Here is a 17,681-nt window from a genome sequence, read left to right as displayed (position 1 = left end):
GCAGAATTTTCATGCTAAAAGAGCAGGAGCCCCAGAACCCAGGAAAGTAATGAAGAGGACATCCAGGGACAGATTATGAAGAAACAAATGCTTTTCCAAATGCAAGGATGTCCAAACAGAATGACTTTGGAGAACTGTTAAGAAGTTGGCAGGCTTTGCACTGGTGGAAACAGATCCCAAAGGGTCTGGAAACTCCACTGAGTTTGGATTATCTTTTGAAGACCATGGGTGGAGGTGGGACTTGATGGCCTTTAAGCATGGGAGTGATGTGGTCAGATTGGAATCTTCAGGTGACCAGGCCAGGCAAGGTGGCCAGAGGACTCAGCAGTGGGCAGCTTCTCTGACGGTGACTGCCTATTTATATGTTTGGCTGGGTGCTGTCTTTTTGGCAGGAGGTGACAGCCCAGAAATGCTGGACCATATGTGGTTCACTACTTAGGGTAGCTGGGGGGTGGGGTGAGGGTGAGGGTGGTGGTGGTAAGGTGGATTCAGCTCACAAACCTCAAGCTCTTGGCAAACAAGTGACAGAGAATATGTAACTGCTCTAGGGGGTGAACCCTAAAATGGTGATGCATTGCCCAGTGGTTCTGCTGGCAGGGATGGGGTACATGGCGGTGATATACGTGTGCGGAGTGGGGCAATGGAGGGCACAAGGCTTGGGGGAAGACTGGCCTTCTAAATACAGGGGACAACTTCGGGGGTATGACACAACAGGTGCTTGTCAAGCTGTTTAGCCTCCTCCAGACTGTGGCAGTGGCTGGGGCCTAACAGCTGGTGGTAGGAATGATGGGGCTGTGAGAAGAAACACAGCAACTGCAGAGGGTGTGCATCCATTTTCAGTCCTCAGTCCAGAAGAGGATGGGGTGGGCTGAAGCTGCCCCAAAGAGAAAGGCGAGGACTCTTGAAGTGCAAGGGCCTGTAGACGGGGGGACAAAGTGGATTCAACTGTAATAGTCAAACTTGCAGGACATCTGACAGTCACTGCCCCAGGGCTCTATTTAGTCTTCTCAAACCTGCAGCTTTCATTTTCAGCTTTCTGCTGCCTCCTTTTTACTCTGCCTTTACTGAGGTTTCTTTCAAAAACAACAAAAAAAGAGAAGACTTTCTCCCAGTTTTCCCCCATCAAGTTATTGTCCTATTTCTTTTCCTCCTTTGTACCAAGCATTTGAGCCATCTACACTCTTGTCTTCACTGCCTTGGCCCCCAGGCCCTCCTCTCCTGCAGCAATCTGGCTTCTCTGCATCTCTCTTCTGAAATTCTGTTTCCTAAGGATGAGTTGGTGATGAACAGGGAGGCCTGGCGTGCTGCGATTCATGGGGTCGCAAAGAGTCAGACACGACTGAGCGACTGAACTGAAAAACTGAAGGATACTCATGACATCGAAATTATCTTCTCCAATGTCCCCTTTAATCTCCAAAATGACTGGAGGAAAGGGGATTAAAAAAAATTATTAGAAATTAGACTTCAGTTTATCTTATTAACAATTATGTTTATCTTTTCCAAGCATATTTCAAATTATTCATGTATATAGTTTATAAATAAGCATAATGACTACAGACACAAGTAATTTATTGATAAATGAGCATACGGGAGTTGGTGATGGACAGGGAGGCCTGGCGTGCTGCGATTCATGCGGTTGCAAAGAGTCGGACACGACTGAGCGACTGATCTGATCTGAATGACTTTTTATAAAAGGGGTACACTTTACGAAAATATTTGGAGATGACTGGTTTTCAAAATAAAGCTCAAACCCTTGTTTTCGCACTGAAAGCTGTTTATAATTTAGTCTCAAATGATTCCGCGGCTTCCTCTACCTCCCTTTCCCTCCCTTACCAAGTACTATGCTTTAACTACAATGGGCTATTACATACCTCCCAAGTGTACCAAAACTTAAGAGTTTTAGTTCAAAGTATTTTTGCACCTAGTAGATGTCCAATAAACCTTAAACCTTGCAATTACTGCCTTATTGTCACTCCACTGGCCTTGAAACTGTCCTCCTTGACCATTTTCAAGGGTGCTATTCTGGTTTCTCTCCTGCTGCCTTTATTGCTTCTTCTTTGGCTGTGTCCTTCATATTCATCCCAAAAATACTTACTGAGCCCTTGTTGCATGTCAGGTATGGTGACAGGCACTAGGAATATAGCGGTGAACAATCAGACTAGATCCCTTTACCTCCAGGTTATACCCCAAAGCTCAGTCTTTAGCCCTTTCCTCTCCTTGTCTCCCTGTAGCTGATTCCCTTTCAGTTTGTCTTCTATTTCAAGCTACTTGTTGAGTATTTCTGCTTGCAAATACTCCAATCACCAGGTCTGACCTCTCATTCCATACATCTTTTTTTCTCACCTCCTCAAGCAGTTTCAATCTCTCTTGCATTGGCGGCCCCTTCTATATGAATTTCTATTGATAACTACTTCCCCACCAATATTAGAGCCTGCTTACCTGGGGCATTTTTCTAACTGCAGTTTTTGCCTTTATTCTAAGCTGCCCGTCTTTCTATTCTATCCATTCTTGCTACCTAAATCATTACTCTACAAATTAGTGTCAGCTTTGCCTTTGAAGCAGTGGGAAGGAAAACGGTTTGAGGAAAATGAGGTGTACTTTTTACAGGGCATTGGAACCATTCCCCCAGCAAGTTTCAGGGACATCTCACAAACCATTTAGCTTGGTGTCTCAAGGTCCAACCTAATTATCCCCTCCTATTCTACAGACAAGAGCTCATTATTTCTAGAAGACACTGAACCTATTTCTGGGTCTTCGCTAGGGTCTCCCTAATTTATCCTGGCCCAAGACAACTACCTTCTCTCAGCTTATCATTTAGTAAACATTGCTTTCTTTCAATATTTCTCTGCCCAAAGAAACTGTGGGCAGAAATGGGCCTTTGGCTTTTCACAATCTATACTGAAGTTTACTGTCTTGTAAGCACTGTTCTGTTTAACACATGCTTGCCCCACCCTCCCCCCACCCCCAAACCCAGGAGATGATGATTTCAACAGCTCCATCTTATACAGAGCTTAAGTAATTCGCCCATGGCCACAGTGGCAGAATGCAAATTTAAATTCAGGTTCGACTCCAGGATTTGTGCTCCTTGTGACCACCTGCCTGACTTCACAGTAGATATGAAATACATAATAGACCCCAATCTTACCTCCAGGGACCCTGGGAACCAGGTCTGTACCTCCAAAAAAAGATGCCCTGCAGAGAAGAAACCTCAACAGGTATTTATGGTGGCTAACACTCCCCTCCCACAGGGATTTCTCTGTGATCTCCCACATTGCCTGGTTTGAACTACACACTTTGGCACCTAATTTTTTTCCTAATCTGCTGTTTCTTATATGTGTTTTTGCCTAAGAGTAGAAAAATTTCCTCCTCTCATCAGGTTCAGCCTAGATCTACTGGCTGACAGGAGGCTGCTAGGCCTTTACAGCAAAATCTTCCTTCCCCACTGGTGAAGAGAATTAGCGGCACTAATTCCGAACCTTTGAGTCTTGTTAAAAATTCGGTCTTCTGATGAGATTTGGGGTGGGACCCGGGAATCTGCATTTTTAACATTGAGGTCATTCTTCGGCGGTTGTCGACAGATCAGCCTACATTCCTGCCAGTGTGGACTGCCCCATTTAGGCAGAATTATTTCCTGGTACAATGATTTCTCTCAACATTGCACACAGTTGAAGAATTATAAGCTGGGCCTCCTTTGTTTCTGGATACACCACTTGGCAGGTGTAGGAACATCCTCTGACAGGCTGCTTGCCACAGGTGCTATGCTCGACACGTGCGCCCCGCTGGTACCATCCCCCTTCAATCCTGCTGCCCAAACACCACCCTCTATGCCTACCACCACCCTGCAGCACCTACCCTCTCCCAAGCCCTTAGGCCCACCCTAGCCCTCTTCCCTTCCCCCCTCCTCAGCCCCTCCCTTCCCCCCCAGCCCAGCCCTTCCCTCCCCCACCTTTTCTCTGGGCCCCCCAGGCTCCTCCCACCTCAGAACATTTTTTTGTTCCTGGCTAAGAGTTTTGCACATGGGATTGGGGGTGGGGCTGGGGCCGGCTGGACTAGAGGACACACTACCATTCATCAGAGGTCCTACAGAATGGGCATACTCTTCCAATCCGAGAAAACCCTCATGTTTTTTCTACCAGAGAAACGGGCAGAGGCCTCTCTCTGGAACCTAGCTGGAGGGATGTCACTCTCCAAGAGAGCCTTCCATCTCTGCAAACACCCCAAAGCAGGCCCAGCCTGCCGGGTTCCTTTGTTGGGATGAGAGGGAATGGAATCTTACCAATAAGATGAAAAGGGCTGGAGAAAATACCAGGAACGGGCCCACCTTTCTTCCTACAAAGGCCTAACGCTAAAAGGGGAGGGAAAAAAAAGGCACCAACAAAGAGTTTAAGATAGCAGTTCCCAGCTTTTTCAAATATGAAGCATTTTTTAACCAATCCATTTTTTAATTCTTAAATTCTTGACATTACAGAACTAAACTGAAATTTATTAACATTCCACTCTTAACATTTCTTATCGACAAACAGAAATAAAATTCATGAGCCAAAAACCCAAAACAAAACTAAAAACAGGGAAAAGCTTATAAAACTAAATATGGATCCCAGCATTAACAGCTGAACAGAGAATGTGATTTTTAAATTCTTAGCGGATGATAAAGTTGTGGAGAAACTGAACACTTACAAATTATTTAAAACCTGGAATCACTGACCAGAAATTACACAGTTGGATCATGGGAAAACAGCAGAAAGGGTTATGAGAGAACCTACACTGTTCTAGCTGCACCCCATGCCCTTCTCAGAAGAAAGCCTGGCATTGATTAGATATTGGGCCAGACTAATACTGGCAGCAGAACCAGTGATAGTAACCTGCCTACCAGAAGAGCCTTCCACTGGGTTGGCAATTTTGATCTGGGCCCCGGACATCTGGCGGATCTCATTAATGTTGGCGCCTTGGCGCCCGATTATGCAGCCAATTAAGTTATTTGGAATGGTGAGTTCATGGGTGGTTTGAGTAGATGCATCCAAACTTGCCCAATAGCCTTTCACCTCTGGAGAGCTGGAGTCAATTCCGGCGAATCCGGTCCCGCCGTGCATCATGGCAAAGTGAGACTGTTGTCTTGCCACCTGGTTCAGCTTGGCCAGATCGAGCGGAGAAATGGTGTGTTGTCCTTGAATCGAGTAGGCATCTAGAGGTGGTCCCTCCAGGTCATGGGTGGCGTGGGGGTAGCCCGCAGCGTCGCTGCACCGATCTTGGCCGCCCGCGCAGATGACTGGAGAGCTGGCCGGCATGGGCTGGTACGGAATGGTCATGACTCTCCCTTGCGGAGACTGGGAGAGCGTCTCCAGCATGACCAGGCAGATCTGCTTGACACACTCGGTGACAGACTGCGGCACGCCAGCAATGGTGATGGCCCGCTCGGTGGAGTTGGGCAGCATATCCCCCGCCACCTGGACCTGGGCCCCGGTACTCTCGCGGATCTCTTTGATCTTACACCCGCCTTTCCCAATCAGGGAGCCGCACTGGGTGGCCGGCACCACCAGCCTCAGGGTGACCGGGGGCCTGCTGGCCGCCGTGCTGTTGGTCATGGAGCTGTTGATATCTTCCTCCAGCTTGTCGATGATCATAGCGAAGGCCTTAAAGATGGCATTGGTGGGGCCGGTCAGAGTGATGATTCTCTCCGGGCAATTCCCCTCCGAGATGTTGATCCGCGCGCCACTCTCCTCGCGGATCCTCTTAACCGACTCCCCTTTCTTCCCAATAATGCTTCCTACTTCCTTTCCGTGCATAAGCAGCCGAATGGTGAGAGTCACATTTAGTCCACTTTCAGTCACACCGGCATCCATGGCGAGCGGCGGGCGGCGTTCGGGGGAGTTGGGCTCGTTACGTGGTCAAGTCTTTGGTGGCTGGCGGGGGGAGGGGAGGTGTAGGCCCAAAACTGCCGGCGCGAGGCGAGCGAGGGCCGCGGGAGCGAGCGGGCGCGGGCGGGAGGCCGCGGCGTCGTCGCAGGGGCGGGCGGCGGCGGCGGAGGGGGCGAGCGGGGCCGGGAGCGGCGGGCGGGCGGGTGGGCGAGGGCGCGGCGGTGGCGACTCCGGCGGCAGCCTCGGCGGTCTGGGCGGGGCGGGAAGCCCGCTTTCAACCCCGCGTACCCTCTGACCCCGGAAGTGCTTGCTGCGCAGGACCCTTTGAAAAAAAAATGAGGACCCATCCTTTTTAGGTCACAAGATTGCGCCAACCCCAATAGAGTAGTTTTTCAAAAATCCTCTTAATAGGCTAGCATTGAAAATAAAGCACCGGTGGGCAGAAGCTGTGATTCCGGCAAAATTTTAAGACGAACATGTATTTTATTAACCCAGAAGGCGCCGGCAGACGTTTGGAAATGGCAATGTTGTGCTTGGGAGCGACACATTATTTCCCGCCGTACAAATGCGGTTTGAGTGCGGAGCGACACGGGCAGCCCTGGCCGTAACTGCAGGCGGCTGCTAGGACGCCGCGGGTTTAAAACGTGCGCGTGAAGAGACCAGAGCGCATGCGCAAGGGTGTGGGGAGGACGGGAGGGGCAGCCGCGGTCTTCCGGGGGGGAGGGGAGACCAGACGAGGCCTTTGGGGCGGGCGCCCGCTCGGACGGGCACGTGGGGCCCCTTCGTCCTTAGCGTCCGGGCGCCCCGCGCCAGTCCCCACCCCTGCCCCGGCCCTGTGGCGGCAGCTGGTGGGGAGAAAAACCGAAATCATCCCGCGCCACGGCCATCAGAGTCGCGGCTGTGCTGATGGTTTCTGGGAAGTGCTAGAAACGGGGCCATAAAGAGAATGGCGTCCATTTACATAATGCTTTGTCTGCATTTTGCAACTCTCTTCGTTAAGCCCGCAGAAACCCCACCTCCTACGCTGGTGTCGTTTTAGTCGCTGCTGCCTCGTCACACGTTTAAGACAATGGAGTGCATTTATCCGGGCTCTTGGGGGGGTTCCTGCGGTTTCCCCCGCGAGGGTTACGCTCCCGCTGCTGCCTTTCGGCACCTTCCCCGTTCAGCGCAGCCATCGCGCCCGCGCTGTCCGGGGGCGGCCCCCAAATGGGCCCGCCATCTTGGAGGACCTTTCCTGAGGGTGTGGAGCCGAGCTGCCCTCCCGCTGAGGAAAGGTCGCTGGGGCCGTTGGTGCTCCAGTTGTGATTTCTGCCCGTTCCCTTTTTCCTTCGGTTGAGCGAGACAGAACAGGCCGAGTGCGCGGCGTGCTTTAGGATCCTTTATGGAAAGCGGCTAACGTGGCGGCCCCTCAGTCCCCCGCCCCCTTCCCCGGGGGGTGGCCGCCATATTTGCTGAACACAAAATGGCGACACGTGTCCTGGATTCGTCGCCAACGAGCAGTTGGGGTCGGCCTGAAAACTAGAATGCGCCCCCCTCCCACCCCACCCATGGTATGGGGCCTTCTCCGCGCAACGAGTGCTGTGACCAGAGTGGGTTGAAACCGCGTAGGCTGGTCCCAACCTTAGCGGGGAGTTTTTTTGTTTTTTAATACTTATTTGGCCGTGCCAGGTCTTAATTGCGCCATGTGGGATCTTGAGTCTTCATTGCAGCGTACAGGATCTTTTAGTTGCAGCATGTGGACTCATTTCCCTGACCAGGACTGGAACCTGGGGCCCCCTGCATTATGAGCAGAGTCTTAGCCACTGGACCACCAGGGAAGTTCCATCAGCGGGCGAATTTTAATACATTTCTCTCATTAGTTTGCAACAGGACCGCGATTAATTATAGAAAGTAGGCATCATATCCAGTCCCTAGCTCGTTATGTTTAATAATGAATGGATAAGTGGGGGCGCAGTACCAAAACATTTAGCAATCACTAAGGAATGAGATGCGAAATTACTGCTTTTCTAGACTTATAAGATAGGCTGTTGTGCTGGAGAGAGAAATAAATGGTATTATGAAGTTTCTTTTTTTAAAAAAAAGCAATTTCCATGAAGCGTCTAGGATACCTATGACCTTTTTCATAGGCCAGCTTGGCCAGTGAACCTCAGTTTACCTCAACTGTTAACTTGTAGACTAGAAGGGAAGGACATTTTTTGTGCATTTACCAGTGCTAGATCCTCGGCTAACCGTTTTACTGCATACTGTCTTTAATTTTTACGATGATTCTCTGAAGTACGTGTTCTCTCTTTTTTTAACAGATGAATTCATTTAGGCCCAGAGAGATGAAGTGACTAATTGAAGGTCACACAGTGTCCAGGATGGATTCCAGACCTTCTGATAGACTTATTGGTGAGCACATTTTCAAATTTTTCTCTTAAGTCAGGGTTTTAGAATTTAGATACTATTTGGACGTTTAGGTGAGCTTGTTATTTAAAGGAACCTCTCAGGTAACTTCTTGATGCATAGTCATCCCCTGTTTGTATCTGTTTGGGAATTCCCAGTTTTTCCTGGTGTGAGCTATGTCTGTAAGGGGCTCAGATGCCTTTTTTTTTTTTTTTTTTTAATATGTCTGGATGAGGCTAGAGAGAAGGAAGTGATTCAGCCCTGCATGAAGCCTCAAGTATCTGTCCGTCCGGCCTGGTCTGTGGCACATTTGAACTTACCTGGCTCTGTGGGAGCAGTTTCTTTGTATGACTCATTTGCTTCCTTCAGCTACACATGGGCATGACTTCCCCCTTCCCCACCCCAACCTCCACCCAGGTGAAAATAAATAAACTTAACCCTGGCGCCAGGCCTCCGTTTCTTCACAGATATTGACTGAGCGTGACAATGTTAGATAAATTTCGGCCTGTAGACTTTTCAGTTCATTGTAACAACTTGGGGACCGAGCAACAAATATGTGCCTAAATAGGGCTGTGTTGTATGGGTGGAGAGAAGGGCTTTTTGCTTCTTTTCACTTACACTGATCTTGTGCATTAGACTCTCCAAAGGGCCTTCACATTACCGTAGATAGTCCCACAGACAACTTCAATAGATGGGCACCTACAGTCACAGTGACAGTCACAGCACTAAGTGCTTACTGTGTGCCAGGCACTATTTGACCTTTTATTTTGTTCGTTATTTCAGTGGTTCTCACATTTTTAAAAGCAAACCACTATGAAAAATATGTTTTGCATAATAACTGAAACATATATACACATTTATATGAAGAAACGAAAATATTTGCAAAAACTACTTACTCATACTGCATGCAGTGTACTCTGGTAATTTCTGTTCTCTACTTTTAAAAGAAGGAGAGGCATGTCAAACTAAAGAGATAAAAACCTCGTTAAAACTTAGGAGACAACAAAAGGAGTAAATTATAATTTACAAGGTAATTATAATCAAGAATTATCCTAAAAAAAAAAAAAAAAGAATTAACGTGATTCAAAGCATTCTGGTCCTCTGCCACCTGTTTCTTTTCCCTAAAGAAAATTTTATCCACTGGGTCTTTCTTCCCAAGACTGCCTAGTGGAGTGAAGTTGCTCAGTCATGTCCAACTCTTTGCGACCCCATGGACTGTAGCCTACCAGGTTCTTCCATCCATGGGATTTTCCAGGCAAGAATACTGGAGTTGGTTGCCATTTTCTTCTCCAGGAGGTCTTTGAGACTCAGGGATTGAACCTGGGTCTCCTGCATTGTAGGCAGATGCTTTACCATCTGAGCCACCAGGAAAGTCATAAACGTTTTCTTCCAGATGTATTTCTTTAATCTCTTCATGTCTGAATATGTCTGGGACTTGACTTACCTTCCTAACAAAGCCTTCCCTTTGCCAGCTCTCAGCACTGACCTCTTCAGAGTCTTATACCCCTTCCCTTGGGTAGCCCACATTTAGCTTTTGATGAAATTGTAGTGTGTCTTGCTGTTGGTAATGCGTTGTATGGGCCTCAGGTGTTTTGCGTGACCCTGAGATCAGGCAAAGAGGGCACTGGACATGGGAATTGGTGGCTCTGGCCCCTAGCTCCAGCTCTGCCACTGTCTGGCTTTTAGACTTCTACAATCAAGTTCATTTATCTGAGCCTCAGTTTTCCCATCTGTAAACAGGAGAGTAAATGCTCTCTAAGGCCCCTTCTAATTCTGTCCAGATGATCTGGGTTATTTATCCCTGGGAGGGAGGGTTGTGTAAATGTTTTACTCATGTACAGTACATTCTCCACTTCCTTCCTCAGACCTGCACTATCTTGTGGATATGTGAGTGAATTCCACACCTCCCATTTTACAGATGAAGCCACTGAGATACAGAGGAACTGACTATAAATAGTCACCACCCCACCCCTGGAGCCTCACATGACTCTTCCAGGTTCATTAAAGGGTTTAACAAGGTTGGGAAGGTGAGTCAGGCTTTCACTTTGAAACGCAGAATTTTTGCTTCCTTTGACCTCACATATATGTTATATAAAACTTTTCAAAGTGTTATTTAATCATCACAGTCAGTTTTGCCAGTGAAAGACCCATCTTTGGATCAGAGTAGTCAAGCGACTTGCCCAAGGTTACACAGCTTGTTAGGACCTCAGCTGGGGATCTCGATTCCTAATTATGGATTATTCCTTTTCTTGGCTTCTCATACGGTGTCACTGACTTTAACACATGGGATAACTTTGTCTTAAATTCAAAATGTTTTCTATTCAGTCATTATTTTTCTGTCCCAGAACATCCAGTTCGTTATGTTAGGTTCCTGACACTTTTGGTTCAAGAGGCTCTCCTCTCTCTGGTTCTCTAATGTTTACATTTGTGGATTTGGGAAGTGGTGAGAATAAGACTTAAGTTCTCTTGGGGCAGGGACCACTTTTTTCCCCCTCTCCCCAACCTTCCTGGTCCAGCAACTATTCTGTAGCTTTTAATATTTGCCCTGTCAACATACATCATTTTCCCCCAGAACATGACTTCTTTTTCTCTTTCTCCTTAATATTTAGCTTTCTGTTTCTCTTTTATTTAAAATTACTGTAAATTAAGAGGGCCTTTCCCCTGTTACTTTTCAGGATACTATACAGTGCAGTTTAGAAACTTGTCTTACCCACTGTGGCTAGTAACAATTTGACCTCATATGCCGGTAATCCTCCATTGGTGTTAGGGAATCAGTGCTTGGTTTCCTCAGAAATAGGAGAAATCTGTTGGTGTGCTTTACAGAAGCAGATCTGTTGGTGTGCTTTACCAGAATTGGCCCAAGTTCTTCCAATTGGACAAAGCATTGCCCAAGGATTCCCCAGGGTCACTCTAACCGAAATGCGGCCTGGAGAACAGTGCAGAGAAAAGTTAAAGGGGAAATGAGAACGAATGCATATACAAAGTGTAGAATATGAGGAAGGAAAAAAAGGTAGGAGAAGGAAAGAGAGAAAAGAATAGGGCAGAGAGAAGAGAAGGATACAGAATCAGTGGAAAGGAGGTGAGAAGAGCGATCCAGAGGTCTGTTAACCTCTCCTGTGGTGTGGGACAAATCAAGGAAGAGCAGCTAGTATGACTCTTCCTGAGTCGATCTTTTCTTATTCTCTGTTTCCAATGTCAGGTAGGGGAAGTTACTTTGTTTCTGCTACCAGTTGGGAATGTGATTAGATGCCAGTAATTTTATATTTTATATTATTTTATTGAAATATAGTTGATTTACAGTGCTGTGTCAGTAAGAAACTTTTATATATATATTCTTTTTTATTCTTTTTTATTATGGCTTATCACAGGATATTGAATATAGTTCCCTGTGCTATTCAGTAGGACCTTGTTGTTTATCCATTCTGTGTATAATAGTTTGCATCTGCTAACCCCAAACTCTTTAATTCATCTCTCTCCTACCCTGCCTCCCTCTTGACAACCACAAGTCTGTCTTATGTGCCTGTGAGTCTGTTTCTGTTTTGTAGATAGGTTTATTTTTGTCATATTTTAAATTCCACATATAAGTGATATCATATTGTGTTTGTGTTTCTCCTTCTGACTTACTTGTATGATAATCTCTTAAGTCCATCCATGTTGTTGCAAATGGCATTATTTCATTCTGCTTTATGGCTGAGTAATGTTCCATTGTATATGTGTTCTTTATGCATTCAGCTGTCAGTGGACATTTAGGTTGATTCCATGTTTTGGCTATTGTGAACAGTACTGCTGAGAAGTTAGGGATGTATGTATCTTTTCAAATTACACTTTTGTCCAGATATATGCCCAGGAGTAGGATTGCTGGCATCATATAGATGCCAGTAATTTTAATATTAGCCTCCGTTCACCTGGTTGACTAAGGAAACGTGCTACAAAATCATATAACGTATTTGAGGTAAAAATTTCATGTTCTTTCATTAGGCAGATACTTACTGATTGCTTGATATGTCCCAAACACTGAGGCTGTAAAAATGAATGAGATACTGTCCCTGCCCTCAGGATGTTTATGGTTTGAAGAGGTAGACAGATGAGTAAACAGATTCAAAGTGTAATGTCTTTAAGTATTGGGATACGAGTAAGCTTTGGTGCTTACCAAGCTATGGTGTTACGGGTTCAGAGGAAGCCCTTGATTCAAGCCTTGGAGAGGGAATCTGGGAAGGCAGCTTGGAGAAGTTGTCATTCACTCTGAGTCCCAAGTTGGTAAAGTGCATAGTGAAGGGCAGGGAATGGTATTCCAGGCAGAGGGAGCAAGAGCCCAAAGGCATAGAGTTCAGTCCATTCAGAAGTTGTAACCATTTCACGGAGACATGAAAGATATTTGCATGATTCAGTTTGTGGTGATTATTGTTTTGCTGTTTCAGAAATGCAGATATTGAGACTTGTCTGTGTTCACTAGAGCACAGTTAAAAATTCTTATTTTGTAGCAATAATTCTCTTTTAAGATGAAGACACTAGAAGTCACATTTCCTATCTAGAGATTTGAAGGTCAAAATGTAGGTAAAGCAGAGCTTTTGAATTAGCAAATAATGATTAACCCTTTGTACGGTAAAAGAAAGCAGCTGCAATGGACAGCATATCCCTTTCTCATCCAACTTTTGGATTTCTGTTTTCTTTTGTTTTTAAAGGGGAATGTGTGGACATTTAGGGTCTTTGTTTAGCTGCTTAGGATCTTTGGGTTAGAAAGTAGAGAAATGAGTTCAGGAATAATTGCTACTTACGGCAGAACAAAAGAAATTTGTTTGAATAGCTCACTTCTCTGATAACACCTGCTGAGCACAAGCAAGACTTGGTTAAGGACATTGTTTCAGAGAGACAGTTACTTCAACCAGATAAAACATTTACTCACCATTATTCCCTGTGTAAAGTGTTTGGTGTCCATACTAAGAGCATTTAAGAGTTTTTTGAGATGTGGATAAAGCTGCATTAAACAGAAACCTTATGTGTATTCATTGCACAATACTGGGATTTAACATAGATTAAAAGAAAAAAAACGTGTTATGCATGGTTTAGAGAAGAATGCTTAGAATATAGTGTGTGTGTCCGTGGTTGTTTCTCGGTTCTCTTAATCTCTCAGCAGTATTTGACCCTCCTTCCTCACTAGTTTCGTTTTGCTTTTAGGATTCTCCTCCCTTGGTTCTCTTTCTGCCTCTCTAGCCCCTTCTTCTCAAATTCCTATGCAAACCCCTCCCCCCCAACACATACATTTTTGGGCTGATTTCTTTCTCATCTCGTCAGCTTCCAGTGATGGAGTACTCAGATCACTCCTTGGATCCCTCCTCTGTGTACACTCATTTCCTAGGTTCTCTCTTTTAGGAATTTAAATACCATTTATACCTTGAGAATTATAAAGTATATATTACTAGCTTGAATGTCTTCCTGTGAACTCAGAGTCTAATGTCAGCTGCCTACAGGATAATAGCTTCTTGAACTTAGTGTATTCAATACATTAACTTTGGAACTTCTCCTCTCAAACCTGTACCTATGTCAGTTTCTCCCCACCTCAGTTTCAGTTTTATAGAGGGCTCTTCCTTAACTCTATTCTCCCCCCACCCCCTTTTGGGGGAGCTGTGTCACATGGCATGCAGGATCTTAGTTCCCCAACCAGGGATTGAACCCATACCCCCTGCACTGGAAGCATGGTGTCTTAACTGCTGGCCCACGAGGGACATCCCTCTTGACTCTCTTTTTTCTCTTTCTTTCATCATCCAATCCACCAGCAGGTCCTATGAGCTTTACCTTAAAATACATCCAGAGTTTGAACACTTCTCACCCCCTTCCCTGTTACTATTGGAATATAGTCTTCCTCCTTTTGCTCTTGGTTCCCGAGTCTAATCTTAACAGTGACTAGAGTAATTTTGTTAAGTGTATATCAAATCATGCCACTCCTCTGCTGAGTACTGTCCACTGAGTCCCACCCAGAATAAACACTGAAGTCCTTAAAGTGATCCACATGGCCACATGGGATCTTCAGTATCACCTCTCCCAGCTGCTCTGACTTTGCCTTCTACCACTCTCCCCATGTGCTCTGGCCACACTGGTCTCTCTGCAGTTGATCCAGCATGCCAAGCCTTGGGACCATGGTAGTTTCTTTTTCTGGAACACTTTTTCCAGATGTCATATGGCCTCCTCCCTTGCCTCCTTCAGGTTTCTGCTCAACTTCACCTAATCTGTGAACCTTTCCTTGGCCATCTTATCTATGATAAAAACCATCTCTACTCTCTGTCTCTCTTGTTTCCCTTCCTGCTTTGTTTTCCTCCTTAGAACTTATTTCTGTTTGATATACTGTTCATGCATTCATTATTTAGATATTTTGAATGCTCCCTACTGTGTGCCAGGCACTGTTTGAAGAGCTCTCTTCTATAGTTTAATATTTGCCACCCATAATTAGAATGTAAATTTCACCCACTTTTTTTGTTCTTTGCTGTATTCCCACCTTCTAGAACAGTAGCTAGCACATAGCAGTTGAATTAATAAATTTATTCATTTTTAAACAGAAATGTATTGAATAAATATTAGTAGAAGGTTATGTACCAGATAATGAGGGGAAGATCTGTATGAACAAGACATTGTTCCTGCCTCAAATTGCTCACTGTAAAAAATACTTATTTTGAACTGTGCTTTCTAGTGGATTAAAATGATACATCATTTTGGAATTGGGGTGGTAAGAATGGGTGTGCAGTGATATGGTTATCTTCAGAGCCTGCTTTGTTAGGCTTATCAATAATTTGCATTGTTTTGGGGAGGGTAGGATTGATTATACCTCACTGCATGACTGGCTTTTGGGGTTACAAAGTCTCTTTGATCTTGCCTTGTTCGAGCAAGAGTTTCTTAAAAATCCTATTAATCAGTCTTGGTCCTTTTAGGTACCTTCTAGGAACCTTTTATCATAACCACTTCCTCTCAGGATTAGAGAAGGAGTTTACTATCTTTACCTTCCTGCATGTCTGAAAATTCTTTTCCAGAGGCCCTGGCCAGACACTAGCTATATGGTTGTGAACCTCTCTGAACCTCAGTTTCTGTGCCTGTCAAATGGAGATAATGATAAATGACACTAATCTTACTTCTTGTGAGGATTAAGTGACTAAATAATATACTAGTTTTGAGGACAGGAAAGTGGAAAGGGGAAGGACGTAGGGAACAATTGTTTTAAAAAGTAAATACTGTATATGTGTGCTTTATTTTGAAAAACTTAATAAGCATGTTTCTTTTCTAATAAGAGTAGTGAAGATTTTATTTTTAAAAACAAAGGCTTCAATGTATTGTTTTCATTTTTAAAAATAGACAACTTTAAAAAATAATAGTTATTTATTTTTGCCTGTACTACATCTTTGTTGCTTTGTGTGGGCCTTCTGTAGTTGGAGCAAGCAGGGGCTACTCTTTGTTAGGGTGTGAGGGCTTCTCACTGTGTGGCTTCTCTTGTTTTGGAGCCACACAGGCTCTAGGCATGCGGGCTTTGGTAGTTGTGGCACACAGGCTCAGTAGTTGCGGCTCCTGGGTTTAGTTGCTCCATGGCATGTGTGATCTTTCTGTACCAGGGATTGAACCTGTGTCCCCTTCATTGGCAGGTGGATTCTTACCGTTAAAATAGCCTTATCTAATCTTTCCTGTAACCCTTACCCTATTTTATAGAAACAGATTAGGAAACTTGCTTAAAGTCACACAGTAAGTGGTAGAGCTGGGATTTGAATAAGCATTCTGGCTCCGGAGCCGCTGCTCGCAACCTCTACACTCTACTGCTTCTATTCCTCTTTTACCTGTTTAAAGTCCGCAGTATGGGTCAGTAGTGTGGGACTTAGTAGGGCCAGTCCTACTGAAAAATGGGGCAATTTTAACGACTAGGCTAAGAATAAAGAGACCTGGGATCTTGTCTTGACTCTGTCATCAGCTTGCCACATCTAGAACTTTACTTTTCTCAGCCTGTTGTCCTCATTTATTAAACAAAGGAGTCTCTGGATGGTCTCTGATAGTCCTTATAGCTCTGATGTTCTGTGATTGGTCATATGAAGTGAGGAGGGTAATACTTGCTCAGCTCCTTAATTTGGCACATTGGTATTTGTGGGATTTGAGGGAGTTTGCTTTGTGCAGATGGAGATGCTAGATTTCAGGGCAAAGAATGAGCTGCTTTTCTGAGGAAGGTAGATCGGAGCTCCTTTTTTGAGGCTGGTTGCCAAGGGAACCTAGCCTCTGGCCAGGGACAACCAGGAATTCTTTGGTTGAGAGTGGGGAGCAGATAACTAAAACAAGCAGCACATTTAGGTTTCACTTTCCACCCCCCACCCCCACTTCCCGCAGCTAGCTGCTGGTTTCATACAGTTTCTATGTTAGGCATCGTTTTAAGTACTTTATAAAGTATCGTATTATTTAATCTTCTTAGTAATCTTAGGAGATGGGTACTATTATTTGGGTTGCAAATTTATAGACAATAAGAGTGAAGCAAATAGAGTTAAATAATTTGTCCACTTTTACTTAAGTGAAAAGTGGTACCACAGCCACAAAATTGTCTCCAGTCTGCCATTCACTTACAGGATTGCTTTCTGTAGTCCCCTGACAGATATGATCATTTAAATTATTTTTGAATAGTTCCATTGCTGGGAAGCTTATCACTTCTTAAGAAATCTAATTATATATATGTGTGTGTGTGTGTGTGTATATATATATATATTTAAAATTTTCCATTATAGTTATTATAGGATATTGAGTATGTCATGTGCTATACAGGACCACGTTGTTTATCTGTTTTATATATAGTTGTTTGTGTCTGCTAATCCCAAACTCTTTATTTATCCCTCCTGTACCCGTTTTCTCTTTTGGTGACTATGAGTTTGTTTTCTGTGTCTGTGAGTCTGTTCTTGTTTTGTGAATAAATTCATTGGTATCATATTTTAGATTCCACATGTAAGTGATATCGTGTGGTATTTGTCTTTTTCTTTCTGACTTCACTTAGTACGATAGTCTCCAGGTCCATCCATGTTGCTGCAAATGGCATTATTTTATTATTTTTAATGACTGAGTAATATTTCATTGTGTATATATATTGCTTACATATATGCATCTATTGATGGCCATTTAGGTTGTTTCCATGTCTCGGCTGTTGTGAAGAGTACTGCTGTGAACATTGAGGTGCCTGTATCTTTTTTTTTTCATTGTCCAGAGAAATTTAACAGGTTTATTTATAATTGTTATAAAGTTGAACTGCTGAAACTTGTTCACTGAAACATTTTGACTTGCATTAATGCCTTTATGTCCCTGCATTTATATTAAAAATTCACACAGAAATGAAAATGGAAAAACTGCCAATACCTGATTTCTGTACTCTATTTTTCCACTTGTAAACATATACTTAGATATGTTTTGACCCCATGGGGAAAAAAAAATCTAATGCTC

At 44.5% G+C, this 17,681-nt stretch overlaps 1 protein-coding gene and 1 long non-coding RNA gene across 12 annotated transcripts in view; one reads left to right on the top strand and one right to left on the bottom strand.

Moving 5' to 3' along the window:
* Positions 1-4,421: 4,421 nt before the first annotated feature.
* Positions 4,422-5,935, bottom strand: PCBP1 (poly(rC) binding protein 1). Its single transcript, XM_055540556.1, has one exon. The coding sequence runs from the start codon at positions 5,838-5,840 to the stop codon at positions 4,770-4,772; it is 1,071 nt and encodes a 356-aa protein (XP_055396531.1). The 5' UTR covers positions 5,841-5,935; the 3' UTR covers positions 4,422-4,769.
* Positions 5,936-6,515: 580 nt separating this feature from the next.
* LOC129623286 (uncharacterized) overlaps positions 6,516-17,681 on the top strand; it is a 57,497-nt gene continuing 46,331 nt past the window's right edge. The window contains exons 1-4 of one of the 11 annotated variants that reach the window (XR_008700453.1): positions 6,516-7,405; positions 8,156-8,246; positions 10,106-10,267; positions 17,368-17,417. This is a non-coding gene — a long non-coding RNA (uncharacterized LOC129623286). Of the gene's footprint in view, positions 7,445-8,155; positions 8,247-10,105; positions 10,268-17,367; positions 17,418-17,681 lie in introns of all 11 variants that reach the window. The other 10 variants (XR_008700449.1, XR_008700458.1, XR_008700452.1 and 7 more) reach the window with 10 other exon arrangements.

This window comes from Bubalus kerabau, chromosome 11 (assembly GCF_029407905.1).
Source record: "Bubalus kerabau isolate K-KA32 ecotype Philippines breed swamp buffalo chromosome 11, PCC_UOA_SB_1v2, whole genome shotgun sequence".
Taxonomy (NCBI): Eukaryota; Metazoa; Chordata; class Mammalia; order Artiodactyla; family Bovidae; genus Bubalus; species Bubalus kerabau.
Note: the sequence above shows the minus strand (reverse complement) of the source record. Positions and strands in the feature narration are given on the sequence as shown.